This window comes from Aquila chrysaetos, chromosome 15 (genome assembly GCF_900496995.4).
Source record: "Aquila chrysaetos chrysaetos chromosome 15, bAquChr1.4, whole genome shotgun sequence".
Classification (NCBI taxonomy): domain Eukaryota; kingdom Metazoa; phylum Chordata; class Aves; order Accipitriformes; family Accipitridae; genus Aquila; species Aquila chrysaetos.
The window spans coordinates 7,861,260-7,879,681 of record NC_044018.1 but is presented as its reverse complement, the minus strand read 5'-3'; the positions used below and the strand labels follow the sequence as shown (position 1 = coordinate 7,879,681).

Below are 18,422 nucleotides of genomic sequence, written 5' to 3'. Positions count from 1 at the left end.
CTCTCTCTCTCTTTTTTTTTTTTTTTTTTTTAAATTCTTTGAAGCTTCTTCTGAACCAGCACTGGGACTACTTTCCTTCAAATACAAACTATTCATTGCTTTCTGTGTTTATTTATCTTTTTTGCACATACTGTCAATGAATTTTCCACTGCTGTTAATTCACAGAAACTCAGTGCAGCCATTTCTCAACTTGCTCACTGTGATCTCTCTCCCTGTATCTGTAAAGCAGGCTGGTTTTAAAAACAGATGCTGAATAGTTAGATCAGCCCTGTTCTAACTGTTGGAGGGGGAAGATGGGTGTTAACAAGAGTATTCACTCAAAACAGTGCGTGCGGCTGTAGAATACCTTGGGAAAGGGCAATTAAGTGATATTAAGAGGATGGAACTTTCTATTGTGCTGTTCAATCCCAACATTGGAAATAGCATTCAGCATTGGAAGTAACATGTCCAAATTCAGGCTAACACTGCAGATTCAGCTAAAAGTCAGCTAAAGAAAAGGGTAACAAAGAGACATTATAAGGTCATGGTTTAACTTTTTGCATTGGTTGCAAAGGTAAAGGCTATTATGGACAAGATCCTCAGGGCTCCAAAAGTCAAAATATCAACTATGATTTAAGAAGAATGTCATGTAACAGTACCCTCAACCCCTGGGAATAGAAATTCATCACTAGGTGGGGAAAGGAGAAAAATGGGAATAGCAACCTTCACAATAAACTAGCTTCCAACTCCAACTTCCAAGAATTCCTGTTCTTTCATTAGAATAATTTTACAGTGTTTTACCAATTAAATCCTAACTAATTTATTAACTGTCAACATCCCTCTTCCCCCTCCCATGCATATGTTCATTGACAGTTTTAGTATTTTCTGTGACCACCACCCCCCCCAAATCAAAAAACAAACAAAACCCCCCAGCAGCAACCCAAGGTTTAATTAAAAACTTTTTTCCCCCCAAATATGGTTTATATAAGATGAAAATAACTTTCTAGCCAGCTTTTAGAACACTATACTTGGTTGTTTTCTTGAATTAAACCCAAGACCACCTCCTTGCTGTTCATGAAGTCACAATTATTTCTTCTTCAATAACTACCTGCAACTCTCCTTGCCACCATCCACTAGCATTTTTCTTCAGAATAAGTATTAGCTGTCCAGGAGCAAGACTAAGCTGTTCAGTTCCTGATGCAGCATAGGCAGTAGTAACCTGAGCAATTTCTGAAAAGATAATGTATTAATTGCATTTGTTATTTTTTCATTACAGGAAGAGCTAGATCCACAGAAATATCCTGGTACGTATCTTGCAGCTAAGCATGTTAGCTTAAACACTGCTATGAACCTAAATGCTCATAGTCACTTAAGAAACAGTCCTAAATGTTAAAAATTTATCACACACTTACCGGGTTTCTTATTTATTGTTCCAGTTTTGCCAGCATTACTAGAAGCCTACAAAGACACAAAAATCATCTTTTAGTGTGCAATAAAAACAGTAGAGTTTACACCAACTTTAAGCATGTAGACAAAAAAGCACGTGGAGATTTTAATTTTGAGCCCATATTTAACAAAATACCATCATGTATGGAGAGAGACAATGTGACACTGTGGCTAGAGCACTGATTTAGCACTCAAGCTACCTAGGCTTTTCTTTTCTGTCAAGCACATTAAGCTCTGCTTAAAATCACTGTCTAAGAGCTAGGTATCAATACCAGTATATACAATAAAATTGAGAGAAAGCATTGTGCATTAATTCTTAGAATATGAACTCACTTCTTGATCCTTTGGTCTGACGTAATTGGAGGGGAAGATTCCAGTTCTGCCATCAATGCTCCCGGTCCACCATTCCCCTTCCTTCTGGGTCACTAGGATTTCCTCACCTTCCGTGAAAGTCAAGTCACCAGGCTCAGAGCTTGAGTATGAATAGAGCGCAACATACTCTGTGCAAGCAGCGCATAAAGAAGGAGACAATAGTTTCAGATAGGAGGATAGAAGTATATCAGATGCAGGTAAAGGTATCTTTGGTATCAGTGTTCCTCGGTGTGTTCATAACACAGATCATGTCTTTACAAGTTTGTGAATCAAACTACCTACCTTCTTGATTGTAATCACATCTCGCCTTGTGCTTACAACTGTGAATTACAGGTATACAAGCTTGAAAAACTCATCTCTTGCATTAAATATTCCACCCTACTTCTGTGTTTCAACAGCAAGCATGTATATTCCACACCTAAACCTGATTAAAACCATTCTTATCTAACACAGCAAAAATGAAAAACACAAGTGGAATTAAAGTATAATTGGGGAAGCATGGAGATACACTAGATGAAAAGGCTTAGAAAGTGCTTCCCACAAATTTTTCTCCAGTAATACTTGTTTTCTCTACTCCCTACCGATTAAAAGAGAATGATCCACACTCAGGAGACTGAAAATCCCTTCTCATGTCTCTACAGTATAGCATAATACAGTAGAGAACAGCAGGAAGAAAACTTGGCTTATGGGTATGAGACATATTTAAGTTTTCAGAAATAAATTAATGCTTGAACAAAAGTCTTAAAAACAAAACAAAAACCCAGGCTTATGCTGAACCTGAATTAGTTATAAGCTTTACTTAAGTTCCTGTTTTGGAATTCTCGTATCAGTAGCTCAACTTTTGCACTGTGTCTTTTGGACAAGCATTAAAAGGCCTGCTCAGAAACTCTTCACATATTTAAGCTTATTCACATGCCATTAAGCAGAAACAGACTGTATCATTAAGTAGCGCATTTCATGCTGTCTTACCCTCTCCTGCTGCGTAAGACTGTGTATTAGGCTTTTTGTTTACAGCTGCATAAATAGCTTCTGGTCTGCAGAAAGAAAAAAGGGTTTGTGTAACTAGAAGGCTGATCAAGAACAAATCTCTTTATTAGGATGAGACTAAGCTCACTTTGGTTATCTCAAAGTTGGTATTGCCTCTGAATTAATTGCAAAGACTTTCTTGACTGTCAAACAGTGGCAGGTATTACTGATATTTAAGATATGAATGGTGTCCAAGAGCACACCACTTCAAAAAAAGAAATGTAATGTGATGATAGACGAGAAGATATATTTGCAAATTATGCTATCCAAAAGAAGTACAAATTAAATATTTTGTCTAAATTCTCTCATTCTAGAGAATTTCTAAGAACTTTTATCATAATGCATGGAAAGAACAATTCACACACAATGGTGCAGCCATCCCAGCAGTAACCAGACTTTGAATTATTACCTGAACAGTTACCTTGCAGCATTAGAATAGACATAATGATCTTTCAAGTAAAGAAAAATACGCTACTTCTGCAAGATGTGCCTTACAAGCTTACAATTATTTGTAGGTCACTTAGAAATTGGCACCTTCGAAGGCAGAACACAAATACACTGCAAGAGAGCTGACTCAGTAATGAACCAAAACACAGTCTGGCACTTGATGAATAATCAAACTGATTTTTCACAGCACTCAGCCTTGGAAGACTGTCTATTTACACAGTAGTAAGCCCAACATTACTTGGCTTGCCAGAATGAAATAATAAAAGCCTAAAATGGCATGGTGTAAATTGTAAATGGTATTTATATTCTGCACTTTAAAGCACTGCAAGAATTTTACACTCTAAACCACCTCTTTTTGTAAACTGTTGAATAAAACAAAAATAAAAGTCGCACTTACTCCTCTTTCTTGATTTCGCTCCCAGGTAAGAGCTTAACATATGATTTTGGAAACCAACCCCTTCCTCCATGTACCTCTCCAAACCACCAGTTTTCCTGCTGCTCCAGGACAGTAATGATATCATTTTTTGAAAAATTCAAGTGGTTCTCTTTTTTTGCAGTCCAAGAGCAAAGTGCTTGTGCTTTTAAGTTCTCGACAGGCTGCCCCTGTTAAGACAGAAGTGGAGATGTTGATCGACCACACTCCCCAAACTGGTGCCAAGTGTTAAAAACAAACAAACAAACAAACATTGATGTATCTTTTATTGAAGTTTAAGCAACTTCATTCCTAAGTGATGGCTGAATAATTTTTTTTTTCTACGTTGATGTATACAAGCTGTTAACTGAGGATCAATCTCTCAACTCTGTTTCTTATTTGTTAGAAATATCTTGTGTGTCTAATTACAGGTGAAAATTATTTTAGAGTTATGAAACATACTGCATGAGTCTTCTTGCTCAGGGGTCCCTGGAAACATATGGAATTATGTCAATGCACACTAGTGGAGCATTCAGACTAGCTGCTTTATCTTCTAGCCTGTTCAGTGCACCCAGTATTAGAAAAGTTGTGTTTTGGTTTTTCTTTAAATCAGTTTCATTAACATCAATCTAAAATACAGCATGTTCTCCACTCTCACACAATATACCTGTCCATGAATGGGTGAAACAGATCCAGGGGACACAGTGCGAGTAAAAGCTGATTTCTGTTGCCATGCTGTATTAACATTCAGGCTAGAAAAAGGTGTGTTTTGGTGATCAGGTTGTTCTGCAGATCTACTTGGTGAAAGTGGTCTGCAAATTGAATACAGGCACATTTAACACATTACAATTTTTATTTAAAAAGTACCTCAAGCAGAATAACTTTTTTTTTTTTTTTTTTTAAGAAAAACATATACAAAACAGATATTCTATACAATGTGAAACAGACTATCAAATACTTAAAATTTCCAAACTAAGACTTTCAGGCAGGTTCTTCAGTAAGTTTTGTGCATTTACATTTTAAAAACAAACACCAAATGAAACTATACAGCACATTATGTGTTAGCTAAATTTAGAAAAAGCAATTTTGACACAAACGTAACAAAAACTCACTCTGAAGCAGCTGAGGTAGTAGATAAAGATACTGTAGGAGGAAGTAAGGCCTTCTTAGGAGATACAGATTTTTCTCTTTCTGGTATTTTTTCTACATAATTGCATGGAAACCAACCGAAATGTCCTTGAAAACTCCCATAAAGCCAACCAGGCTCTCCCACAGTTTTTTCATCAACCTATGGACAGGAGGATAAATACAAAGAAAACACAATTAGCAGTGTGAAACAAACAGGGTATCTACCACGTATCTAGTGCGTCAGCACCGGCTGGCACTCTGAATTGAGCAGTGTGAGCAGCACTCATACAGGGATCAGCATTTTCATTCTCTTCCCTTTCAGAACTGAGCTGATTTTGCTCTGTTCAAGAACCAAGGGTTATGATGCAATTGCCCTGGTTTTAGACACAGGTAGAGACAGGCCTCAAAGACATTACATTCCTTCAAATGGGCCCCGAACATGCACATTGGGGATCACGTACTATACCTGGAGCCACTCTGGCTTGCCAAAAATTACGGTGCACTGTTGTATTTTGCCGAACATGCAGCCGAGAGGCAGCGGCTGGTGAGCCTAGCAGCACACGAAAACAACTGCTGCAGTTCTGCTTCCAGATATAATTGTGTCATTTGACTGCATCCAAAACACGTGCAAAAATTCTGTTATTTCCTATATGATTAAGTATAGACCATCCTTATTCATAGCAATGCTGAAGCCTCCATTATGCTGCAAATTAGCAAATCAGTCAAAATTAGCTAAAAATTAGCAGCTCATCAAATACTATCAGCTAGTTAGCTTAGTTGAGGTTTGGGGTATAAGAGGAGGAGGCAGCAGCTGTTAGGCTATTTCTAAAATAAGTTATCATTAGTTAAATGACACAGTTAATTATATCTGAGACAGAAGCCAAAACAAAACCTACTTCTCTTGTTCCCTCTTCCATGCTTCATTGGTATGAAAATGCAAATAATGACTTAACACTAACAAACTGAACGCTAATATTTGTTTTAATATTTTGTACCGCATTCCTTTGTAAATTCTCCCTTGTCACCTACCTATATCACTTACAGTCTGAATGAGGAGGAACCATACGTACTTATACATTAGATACATATATACTAATTGTATTACCACAGTTTTAAATCAGTTTTCACAAGTCCACCTGAACGCACATGCTTTCAAAAACATGTATGCTGACAAGTGATACAATTACATGAAATAACACACATTTCAACTGAGATGCCAGAAGACATTTCCAATCTTATGGTCCTGCTGTAATATTAAAGACAGCATATTCAGCTGAATCCAGAAAAGTGCTAGAAAGAATAAACTACTATAGATATCTGCCTGAGGGAACTACTCCTAATGCCACCTGTTTAAAAAAAAAAAAAAGGCAATCCAATTTAAATCTTGAGTAAGCCTTAAAACATATCAGCGTAATGCTTTTGACATTTAAGACCTTGTGTATCTCAAGGCTGGGGAAGGGAGGGCAGTGATTTTTGCAAGTTAAATGTGAACGGCAAATCTTACCTGAATTACATCCCCCGTATTAAAGCTCATCTCATCATGATTCCTTGCTTCAAATGGATATAAAGCTCTGTAATTTACCAAGGCAACTGAATTCCTAGACTCTGAGACACTAACTGCATTGCCTGAAAGGATAAGAAAACAAGTTACCATTTTGATACAGCTCAAAGACATGCACTTAGTTGGAGCCCCATCATTCTAAGCAACACGTATGAACATAAGAGAACAGCTCTTGCCCCAGACACCATGCAAGTATCAAAGGAGATCACCAGCTACAGCAGGCTGATGGGATGCATACAATGCAAGCGTTTAACATGCCAGTCATAGTAAATGTAACACAGACAATAAAATGCATTGTCTTCTGAAGCAAAAAAATGATATCTTTATCTTCTCATCTTTCCTTGTCAAACTGCTCTGGCTAAGCCAGTGCTTTAATATAGTCTCGTTTAACACAATTATAATTTTCCAAGTTGAAAAGATACCACTGTTGCACAATAAGTGTTTAGCAGCATGGGGGAAGATTTTACCTAGAAACCTAAAATAGCAAAATATCATCATTTCTATTTTCTTTGCGTCTCTGTTCTCCAAGTCTGTGACTGATGTTGCTAACAGTGAATGTTTTACAAGGTATCGCTGAGGTTTGCGACTATCTTTCAGCACTGTTCTAATTTGATTCTTGCTGAACTCACTGATAAAAATGGCTAATAAAAACTGACAAGAACTAATGAAGGATGGAAGTAATCAAAACTGCCTGTAGCGAAAATATTGTTAAACCAGTACTTTTCAAAATCCCGTAACTAGAGTTACATTTAGTCATTCTGTTCTTTGTTTTTTAATGAGAGGCACTGAGTAATGCAGAAATAAGCTAGATTTCAATGTTAATAAATCACCTCGCTGAGCATTACCTGCCCATCCACTCATCACTGAACAAAACTCCTCCGTATTAGCATTCCACTTTAAATGACAGAAAGAGCAGGCCTTAGGAAAAAGCTAAAAATATTACTGTTTCCAGCATTTGTGATTTGTTGACCATGATCACTGGAAGATTTGTCATCAGAGTCATTGGTGCTGAAAACTGATAGAATTAACCTAAGTTAATAGGATGATTTATAATGAACTAAAGACATGAAACATTGCTGGTTGGTTTTGTTTTTTTTTTAAATAGTATTTTACACAATAAGCCTGCCATAGTGTCACATTAACAATAATACATTTAAAGAATGAAATAACACTCAGGAAAGTAAGACCATTAAAGCAAAAAATCTAACAGACTAAGATTACCTTCATTCTTCCAGGGTGGCTTAAGACTTTTACCCTCTGTTGGTTTCAACAGATCTGCAAACTTCTCATTTATGTTTAATTTGGAAGTGCGTTTCTCCACCTCTTGAGAGTTGGTCACTTCTTTTATCTTCCTTATTTCTTCATTCTGCTTATGCCTCTCCTCAGCTTCTTTTGCAATTTGTTCTTGCTTTCTTTTATCTTCTTCCAGTTGCCTCTGCCTTTGTTGTTCTGTCTCCCTCAAGATTGTGGCTTGCCTATTTTTCTCCTGCTCTGCATGAAGCTGTTGGTTATTTTCCCTTTCTCTCATCAGAGCAACTGCTTCTTCAGCTTTCAGCTTTTCTTGAACTTTTTCCTGCATTCGTTCTTCCTCCAATCGCTTCTTTTTCTCTTCTTCTTCCCTTCGGATATTTTCCTGCCATCGGTTCTCCTTCTCCCGTTTTGCTTTCCTGAAAGAAAGGAATGAGAGAGACATAGGAGGACATTCATATAAAAATGAAAAAGATTGTGTTCATAGAGTAATCGACTGCACTTGTCAGTAAACTGAGTCTATGACATTGATCACTCTCCTCTCTGGTCAATAAGCTCTCCCACAGGAGACCATGCTTTGCCTTAACATAAGTGCCAGTATATTTCATATATAAATAACAAATAGATTAAAATTCTTGGTATAGAAACACTGCCATGTGGTTACTTGTGGAGGGCCTCCACAAGCACTTCTGCTCACCCACATCCTGATGAGCAAGAAGTGATCTGTTAATTGAACAAAGGTGCTTTTAAGCTGTCCACCAAGGTAGTATCCAAATGTCATGATTGGAAACCAAGATTTCCAAACAGATTAACAAAATTTCACTCTGGTACATACATAAAAAAAGCCTTTGCATACTGATCTTCGCTGCTTGAGTTTTTTGCCTTCAGCAGTTGTAATCTATTCAATATGATTATCCCTGCCACTGCCACGCTCTTCAGCAGACAGAATCTGGAAATCTGACTGTATTCTCTGAAATTACTCAGATTTTATCCTGTGTCTCATCTCTCCAAAGAAGTTATTATCCAATTCAACGCTCTTAAAAATCATTGTATTTTAGCTGTCAAGACCTTTCTTCTGAAAAGAGCGGACCTAACCCTTTGGGCCACCTTCTGAAGAGGTTGTTGAAGAGGGACCATGCCTAGGGGAGACTGCTTCATCAAATCACTGTGCGAGGTCCACTCATCTGATGGTCATTTTACTGTGTTTTCAAGCACATGACAGGATCTAGTAGGAGCTGTGCAGTAATGTTGTTACTCTTATCATATAGCTATGTTCAACAGAAAAATTAACAGATATCACCATATATATGGCATATGGTTCTCTTAAAGGGACTGTCACAAATGTTATGAAACTCCAACACACTGTTGTAGAAAAAATGCTGTCATGAGTTAAGACCATGAGTTAAGACCACACATACTACAAGGTCACTAGCTCTGTTCATTAAAAACAGTCAAAGCAAATATGAATCACTGAAAACGTCTCTCAAATTAAAAAGACAAAACACAGCAATTCTCTGAATGTGAAGCCCAAACTAGTAGACCAAAGCAATTCCAGAGCTGAGGACTGCCCACCTAGAGCACCCATCCACCCTCTCGCTGGCACTGTTTCAATCCAGGGCTGCTAAGCACAAAATAGATAGCTGATAGCAGAAGGTCTGGAGAGAGGAAAAACAGAGTAGCATCTTAATACAGCCACAATCAAACCCTAGAAACTAAGGTTTCTTGATCAGTGAAACAAAAGAAAACAAAACTAGCTGGGAACAAGACCATGAGAAACCAAGAGCTGAGGACAGTAAAAGTTTGAGTGCTTGATACAAGGCTGGGCTGAGCAAAACCAGGACCATATACGTGAAGGGATGATCCTCTCAGACATATATATGAATTTTCTCATTGTCCTCCTAAAAAAGGAACCATGTTTAAAACTCAAAGCTTGCTCACTAATCCAGCTTTCAAGAGTAACATAGGAATTAAGCAGTCCATGCCCTTCCTATTGTCTTAAGTATCAATCTCACAACTGTCTGCACACGTGACAAAAAATCCTAGTAACTGCTCAGTCAGAAGTGCTTTTAAGGATATAGGTCAGAAGTTTTGAGGCCAGTAAAACAATGCAGAATACATGAGGAATTTTAAATGTGTGAGGATTATCTATTACAGGAGCTAAAAATCTTAATAGCAAAAGTGACTACTTGGTTTATTTATGCATCAAATCTGAATTATAAGGGGTTTTTTTAAAAAGAAGATAAAACAGATTGGAAGGAGGAAATTCAAACCATCTTATACCAGTGGTACCCCATATAAAATGTTTCCTCTAAGGCAACTCAATAGGATGTATTTTTACTGATTAGACCTCCCATTTAATACAATCAGTGTCTTAAAAGTCACCACAGCATTATTCTACTTTAAAAACTGCTACGCTGATACATTGAGACATGGTACCTTGCAGCCTCATCTTCTAGTCGCTTTTTCTGTGCAAGTTCAGCTCTTCTTTTTTCTACCTCTCTTATTTTGTCCTGTTTGATCCTGTGGAGCTGCTCCAAGGCTAATTGCTGTGTGCTGTAACTTTCTCTCAGGTCCTAAGGAGGAAACGCAATTAAGTACATCACAAGGAACAAAGCCAATCTTTCAAGAAAAGCATCCAGGCATTTTAATGCTTTGTGAACCAAGTTTTAATACAAATGGGCAAAGTAATATTAAGTTATTAATAGTCCTTGGAGGTCACTGTAAAGAAAGTCAAATAAACAGAAGTATAAAAGTAAATGGCAGGTTTGCAAAGGCTTTGACGTAACTTAGGCTTTCAAAGAGCCCTTCCAGTCATACACCTGCTGGAAATGGCAAATACGACAGAGGAGAAGGGAAGATATAAAACCCAGTGTTCAAACACAACATTATCTAAGGACACAGAAGGCAATGAAGCATATTTTAAATAACGACAAGGAGGCAGACTTCAACTGAAAGCCAACACAATACCATAAACCTGAGAATGCATCCCTCCAGTAGGGTGCTCGCCTTTGCAATGCTTTCTGAATGATCAGTCCCATATTTGAAGCAGAAAAACTTCATAAAATATCCAGCAAGCTTACCACTGTGGGAAGCCATAGCCTAAAGACACTAACTCAGACTGGAGTTTTCCTGTATTTTTTAAATACAATTTTACTCTTTTTCTTTCAAACACATCCTTTGATTCCTATGCCATCTCCCTCTGGTAACAAACTTTTTCACAGCAGAAAATCAGCATGAATCTTTAGGATAATTAAATTTACAGAAGAAAAAAAATCAACAATAATAGAATTACTTTAGATTGTACTTCACCATGTTACAAAGCATCTGTAAGATACTACAGTATTTTTAATTAGGAATCCTATTTATACACACTGAGCAATGCAACAGGTATACCCTGACTTTTCATATTAGATCTCATAAATGCACATAAAGCAATTAAGAATGACCTATGACCACTACAATATGCACCTCTACCAATAATCATGTCACCTAAGAGATACTGTAAAATTTCTATGAAAAGGGCAAGGTAACAAGATTTCTGTGTTAGTGAAAGTCTCTGTAGCAATAAACTAAATCAAGCAATTGACTACAATTTTTCCCCAAACATATTCAGCTGAGAATACTTTTTCTTCTCATTTTGCATAGAAATTGAGGATCACTGTGGAAACATACTTGCATTATAAAAACTCTTATACCTTTGATTTAAGGACAGAATAATCCTTATGTAAAATGGGAACGTTAGTTAAGTAATTCTGATTTTTTTTTCCCTCATAAATTATTCTCAAAATCAGATTTCTGACCCCAGCAGACAAAAGCAGTGTTGCGGAAAAACAGCAAGTAGGTTTTAGTACTGGGTTAATCTGCAGGTTTAATAGCATTGCATTTGCCATGTCATATGTCATACCCTGGATATTGATGCTACTTCTAGACTTTTAAACTTGGATGAGAATTCATATACCTGACTCACAGCTTAAGATGTATCGATACAGGTAGAGAGCAACAGATGGAAAAGTGGGAGAAGACTCTATTTCCATCTAAGACAGTATTTTTTTGGTTGATGTTACCTTAACTAAAAATAAAAATATCTGGGTAAAACAACTTAGTGAACATAGTCTATAAAGAAATAAAATGTCTATCAGTATTTTGCAGTTTGGATTTCTAAGCAGGTGAGAAAACGTTAAGTCTTTAAAAGGATGTAAAAGCTAGCAGAAAGAAAAAGAGCTTATCGATTGTCTTTTAGGAAAGTTTATTTAATAGAAGTTGTACATCCAAACAGAAAGAGTAAGCAGAGAAAAACTGCGAAATAATTAAAAACCAAAAGAGCCAAAGATTAGAAAATAACCTTAAGTAAGAGGAAGAGGTTGTTGAGACAGCTTAGCAGAGACAAAAGGCACTGAAGAACAGAATCATCCATATTCTCACACTGTAAGATAAGGCAGATAAAAAGCCAATTACTCTTTGCACTGTATTTTGAAAAACGTATTTTAGGGAAGACTGACTATTAGATGCAGCCACTGAACACAGCAAGCCATGCAATAAACAAGTAACTAAAAATACATGTTGTATGTAGCTATTTTTTAAAAAGAAAAGAAACTCCTTAAATCTTTACAAATTTTTGTGTTCTTTTTATTGGAGAGTGCAGAGCCCTCACACTGGCCCAGCATAAATCCATCAATTAAGAATCAAGTTCACATCAGTGCCGCTAGGAGTAAGTTGGTAAATAAAGTGGATGCATGCTACCATGCCTGAGAGTTGCATGCGTTTTTAGGCAAGTCAAGAGTTGCCTCTGAAACAAAAAAGCCTTCAGAGCCAGTGGTCAATATTTCTTAACTTCTACACAGGTAAGTGGCCTATGCTTACTTTTAGAACAATACCTAAGTCTCCTACTAGATCTTGTACAATGTACTATGAAACCATGTGCTTCTTTCAATAAAAGTTAAATGTTCATTCCTCAGTTCAAAAATAGTAGCCAATATAACCTCAGTACTGCAAGAACAGAATTTGCAAGGGCCTGAAAAACTTCAATTCTAAATCAAAACAAATTCTAGAAGGCAAAAGTTGAGAGTGAGCAACAGTGGATTCATGCAAAGCAATGGTTAGCAAGAGATCCATATTTTAGTATGTTAGAAATAGTTTTAAGTGCATTTTTATTGCATCATTACTCCAAGACTTTTGGTAATTCTTATTTGACATTGGAAGTTGGGGAAAGCTTTTTGGAAGCCTGGTAGAAGTGCCACCAATCTTTGACTCGATGGAGAAATAAAGATACTGCTTACTGGTGTAAGACTTAAGTATTTAGATAATGCATGTACCTTAAGCTGACTGTTAAACGCATCCATTTCAGCAAGTTTAGAAGCAGTTTCTTTCTCAAGGGCATCTAGTTGTTCCTTAAGTCTTTGGCACAATTCTTCCTTTTCTAGGGATTTCTTGTGCACTGAACTGATTCCTGTACCTGCATAAGGAAAGACAAGTAATTTTACAAGGACTTCTGTTTTCACTCATTATTTTATTATTTTCCTAATATACACACATTCCCAATCTCTTTCCTCACAAAAATTCCTTGATTTACCTTCCTATTTGTATACAGCACAAAGAAATGGCCCCAACGCCCGAGACGTGCAGGCATTACATGTAATATATACAGAATAATTTGCAAGTTGTTTTTTCTAAGATCAGGCCAATTCACAGCAAGCTTCTCTAGACAGGGACTTCTAGTGTGATTTGATGTAAAGACCAGTGTAAATTTTACATAAACGAACTCCCTTAAGTTTACACTACTAAAAAAAGACAAGGTGTAATAATATCTGTGGACTGTATACCCCGTATAAATAAAGTTTCAAGCAAAATCTGCACTCTCTCGCAAAAACGTGTTTGTTTGCCCCTTATTTAGAACAAGAAGGAAATAATGAAATGCAGATAAAACAATGCTAAGATGGCACTAACTGAAGAGATACAAAAGTGAACATGCGATTAACACCTCTGTATCCTTCAGCCTTTTTTAGAAGTGATGAAAAGCCAGCAATGCAAACAGAAGAGAATTCATTTGCAGGCACTTACTCTGAGTGTTTTCAAGTTGAGCATTTTTAATTCTTTCACTTAACAACTGCTTTTCAGGAACTAAATAGATTAGTTTATTCTGATACTCCTGTAGATATTGAAGAGAACATAACAAATTTTTAATATTGTTTATAAATCAGTAAGTAAAAATGGGTGAATTTTCAAACATAACTTCAACTCATGTTAATGAAATGTGGATGCAAGTTACCATTATGAGGTAGGGGAAAAATTACTTCTATACTCTCAATATAAATACTATTAAAATTTAATGCTTTTTGACCCAAAAACATTAACACAGCTGGAAAAAAAAATTAACAGACATGCTAAATGTGTAAATATTATCATGAGAACATTTAAGTTGACTGCCCCAAGCCTAACAAACCAATAACTTTCTGTGACAAACAGGAACATGAAAAGAAGTTTCCCTGATGTGCAGGAGAATTACATAAAAATATAGTAGAGGATGATTTATGGTAATCAACTGATTTGAAATAATTCATGTCTTGCTATTCAAAGAGAGAAAAAAAAGAAAAAAGAGCAGCAAGTAATTCAGCCTGAAGACCAACTTGCTCTGCATACAGGAAAACAGTCCTCAGAAAAACTTGAGTCTGGAGCCATAAAAGAATTCATTGTTAAAGAGAAGTCACTATTATCAGTTCACAAAAGAACAGCTGAGGTATTAACAGCTGTCCTCATTCAACTATCAGCTTTTTGTAGTACCTATAATCATTTAACACCACAAATAAAACTAAAAACCTCTGCAATGTTGATGGCCTTGCCCATTTCCTCTCTCCACATCCTATGGGGATGTATCTATTATCAACAGCATTACAGAAACACAGAATAGGAAGTAAAGGCAAACTACAAGCTTAACAAAAGTTCCAAACCTGAAGCTGTTGTTGTAGTTGCTTGACTTCCGTGATTCCTTGGTCATATTTCTTATCTAAAGCCTCCAGTTCAGTTTTTCGAATTTGCTTTTTGCTTCGAATGTCTTGCAATCTGCCTGAGATTTGCTGATGTTTGTCCGTCTAGAAAGAAATCAAAGACAAATTATACCACGTAGGGCAAAAATCGCTTCTCCGCTAAATCTGTGGGCAGATTAGTTCATGATCAATTCTTTAAAACAACCCAAAGTGTCTGCTTTAGATTTCTCATCCAACAGAGTGAAACTCCTAGTGGGTCATTAATGTAGATTCTAAGATTTGCGTACTTCAAAATACTGTATTTCAAGATGTGTAGTGAAATTTCTGTCTTACCAGGGCTTCTAATTCAAGATTAAGGCTCTTCTTTTTAGAGGTCAACTTGACTATTTCTTCTTGTTCCCTGTTACGTTGATTAAGAAGTTCTTGGCGACGAATTCTCTCCCATTCCAATCGTCGCTGGCGCTCAAGTTCTTGCTTTGCTGCCTGCAGAAAAGTTACATTACCTTAAATTACAATGGAGATGCAGAACTCAGAGACCATAATTTACTATAATGTGCTCTATTTCTAAGTAGCGTAACAGGAACACAACGTAATGATTTTTGTAAAGTGCTCTTATATACTTCAGCATCAAAGAATGGAGGAAGTGATCCTATAAGATTCTTCATACCATGCTCCTAACTCTGGATGAAGAAAAGCTATAATTCAGAGAGAAAGTCTGTTTAGCTTGGAATACTGCCCATAAATGAGCACATTGACTGATATTGCTCATAACCTTCTTTGAGTATTTCACAGAAGTAGATAAAATATGCAAGTCTTATGCATGCGCTGAGACACCAAGTAGAAGCAAATTTGTCTCCAGTTCAGCTGTCAAAATATTATCAGTTATGCATTCAGTACAATCTTGTATAAATCCAAGAAATCTGTCCAAGAAAATCTCATCTGTCCTATGAAGTATCTGAAAATCTTCAGCCTATACCAACAGTTGATTAATTTATAACAGACACGATGTTTTCAGACAGAAATGATGTTCCATCTCCAAGACAACTTGCCAATAGCCATGCGAGGAGACAGACCCAAAGCCAGCACTCAAATCCTGAATGCTCTGTCAAGTGGATACTGTATGCATGTACATATTCCTTAAAGCATTAAAAAAATAAAGAAAACAACCTCCCGCCTTTCTATTTCTTTCCTCCTTTCTTCTTCCCTTTGTCTTTCCAACTCTCTTTGTCTCTCCAGCTGCCTTTCCATTTCGAGTTGTTTTTTCCGTTCCTGTTCCTGACGTTCCCTCTCTCTTCGCTCTTGTTCTTCTCTTTCTTTCTGAGCCTTACGTTCAGCCTCTCTCTGCTGCTGCTCCAACAGGACCTGACGGCGTTTTTCCAGCTCCATATTTCCTCTCTCATAGTTGGCTTTCCTTTTGTCCTCAAATGTCACTAAAATAAGGAAAGGTAGTTATTTCTGTCCTGTGCAAAACACTGCTCTCAAACAAGTACCTCAGTTATGCCACTAAAGATAGATACTTTCTTTTTGGCAAGCTCAGGTTGTTGGGTCATGGATGATATAAGCATCTTGCATTTGTTAAAGTATTATTTTTATTTTCCTTTAAATTTTCCTAAGTCTACTCCAATTGCAAAAAAAAAAAAAAAAAAAAAAAAAAAGTTGTAATTTAAAACCGACCACGAAAATGACTTGAATTTTAGCAGAAACATAAAAGAACAGCTTTTATAAGCTAGGAGAAGACTATCTTCTGTTAAAAAGATTTCCCAGTGTGCAAGAAACATTAACACACAGAGAAAGAGCTTAGTTTTTAAGGGTGTTCCCTATATGAGCTCCTATAATTAAAAATAGCAGAAAACAAAACAGGATCAAGCTCAATTATTGCAGTATAGGATAAAAAGAGATACAAAGGAATGGTTTAGGCTCCCAGCAACCACTCTTACAAAAAGAGAGGCAAGTCATGTCTCGCAGCCTGCATGTAAGAGACCTTTGCTGGTAGCATCAGAGAGTCAATAGTAGAATCTACGTTATGTGCAGACTGCATCTAGTTTTCAGAGAATTAAGCTACACTGGAACTCCTTGCTTCCAAAATGTCCAGAACAAAGTAATGCCAGGAACTTTCAACTGAAAAAAGATTTGCAGTAGCATGGCAGTATTTGGCCATGAAGGATTTCTTTTCCAAAATACATTATTAATCAGCACACTTTTCCTTTCCTACAGCTAAAAATAGCCCCTATCTCTGCCTTCTCAATTCTATTAGATGTAATACACTGACAACATCCACTTAACAACCTTTAACAAGTTAAAAAGGATCTAGCTCCTGAAATGAAGCTCCCTAGGGATTTGATTATGTCTTCCACTTTCTAAAGGTTTCAGTGCCCTTCAAAGACAGCCCTATACATTAAGAATGTGAACCCTGTTTTACCTGGCTGTTTTTTCTGTGGCTCTTCCTCTTGCACAGGCTGGTAAGATGGCAGAGTTCCATTTATATTTTCAGTACATTTTCCACTCCTGGAGGGAAAAAAACCCCACCATTGTTAGAGAAATAACACAGTTATTTTCTTTGTATAAAACACTTCCGTTGAAAATATATTATGTTTCACTGCCCTCAGTGATATACCTGAAAGAAGGTGGTACCAGTTCAAGAGGCAGAGTTAGTGGCAGAGGTTGTCCAGCTTTGGCCATATCAGTTAGGTGCATGGCTAACACAAACTCGTCAGCTTTCAGCTGTCCATCTCCATCAATATCAGCTAGTGACCTGCACAGTTTTAACAGCAATAATAATTAGAACCAAATATCACAATCACTCACAAATGACAGCTGAAACAATTTACTGTAAAAATAATTTTTAAAATAGAGAATTCCTGGGAAATGTTCTGGTAAAAATAATTACAATTAATAACATGAACAGCTGATGAAGGGAGATATTATTTTGTTTAATAATATACTGCTATTCAGATGTTTTCGTAAAATACAGCAAAAAGGACAGGAAAGGTTAAGAGACATCTCTTGATTTATTGTATCACCAAGAGAAGAGCTGGGAAGAGAATCCAGGACTGTTCTTAACCAGCTCAAAATGCTAGAAACCACTTTCTCCAATATTTTTAAAGCAAAAGAAAACATTATATATAATTACATCAAATTCTACAACAGGAACCTTTGCATAGAAATCTTTTTTCCCCTTGTGTCTCCTCAACAGTGCAGGGAAGATGTGAGCTGCCCCAGAGTACCTTGCAATGGGTAGGAAAAGGATCACCTACCCCCTCTAAGGAGAAGACAAACTACACAATCATAACATTAGCCTACAAAATGTTTCCCACACAACCAGGGTGGTGGTGTGGGTGGGAAACCAGTGAAATGTTTCCAGAGATGCAGGCAAGAAAGCAGGAACCTTTCTCAAAGAACTATCTATGTGGATACAATTGTAAGAGTGTGTCCTTAGACTGCACTTAAGTGAAATGCTTAACAAAATAACTGCTTGATAAAAAAAAAAAAAAGTCAGTTAAAAAACCCAGCTACTTAAAACCAAAAGGGAAACAACAAAACAAACAAAAATACCCCATCACCCACACACACACCACAGTGAAAAACAAAAGCAGGAGATGATGAAACAAGGTTTTTATTATGTTCAAAGACCAGGAATATTCACACATAACAGTACCATTATTACAGTAATTACCATGAATATGGTACCCTGGTAGAAATATTTGTAATTCCTCACTTTGGACAGAACTGAAATTTGGGCTCTTAATCCTCTACATGGGTACAGAGACCTCTTCACATTGGCTACTGACATATTCAGGCTAGGCACCCAGGAGGAAAACAGTCA

General features: G+C 36.8%; 2 protein-coding genes across 7 annotated transcripts in view; one reads left to right on the top strand and one right to left on the bottom strand.

Annotated features, from left to right (window-relative positions):
* The window catches only part of FAM228B (family with sequence similarity 228 member B), a 43,760-nt gene extending 42,486 nt beyond the window's left edge, over positions 1–1,274 (top strand). The window contains exon 9 of the mRNA XM_041128899.1: positions 1,256–1,274. The gene's annotated coding sequence lies outside the window, so the exon portion shown is untranslated. The remainder of the gene's footprint in view (positions 1–1,255) is intronic.
* ITSN2 (intersectin 2) overlaps positions 1–18,422 on the bottom strand; it is an 86,035-nt gene that overhangs the window by 24,770 nt on the left and 42,843 nt on the right. For 5 of the 6 annotated variants that reach the window (XM_030037843.2, XM_041128897.1, XM_030037848.2 and 2 more), the window contains exons 10-27: positions 17,214–17,351; positions 17,019–17,104; positions 15,767–16,029; positions 14,933–15,082; positions 14,564–14,704; positions 13,677–13,764; positions 12,932–13,071; positions 11,962–12,042; positions 10,056–10,192; positions 7,593–8,038; positions 6,315–6,436; positions 4,795–4,970; positions 4,350–4,494; positions 3,668–3,873; positions 2,767–2,831; positions 1,759–1,925; positions 1,392–1,437; positions 1,088–1,209 (exon numbers count right to left, since the gene is read on the bottom strand). In XM_030037843.2, coding sequence (XP_029893703.1) covers positions 1,088–1,209; positions 1,392–1,437; positions 1,759–1,925; positions 2,767–2,831; positions 3,668–3,873; positions 4,350–4,494; positions 4,795–4,970; positions 6,315–6,436; positions 7,593–8,038; positions 10,056–10,192; positions 11,962–12,042; positions 12,932–13,071; positions 13,677–13,764; positions 14,564–14,704; positions 14,933–15,082; positions 15,767–16,029; positions 17,019–17,104; positions 17,214–17,351 — 2,719 coding nt within the window. The remainder of the gene's footprint in view (positions 1–1,087; positions 1,210–1,391; positions 1,438–1,758; positions 1,926–2,766; positions 2,832–3,667; positions 3,874–4,349; positions 4,495–4,794; positions 4,971–6,314; positions 6,437–7,592; positions 8,039–10,055; positions 10,193–11,961; positions 12,043–12,931; positions 13,072–13,676; positions 13,765–14,563; positions 14,705–14,932; positions 15,083–15,766; positions 16,030–17,018; positions 17,105–17,213; positions 17,352–18,422) is intronic. The other variant, XM_030037847.2, reaches the window with a different exon arrangement.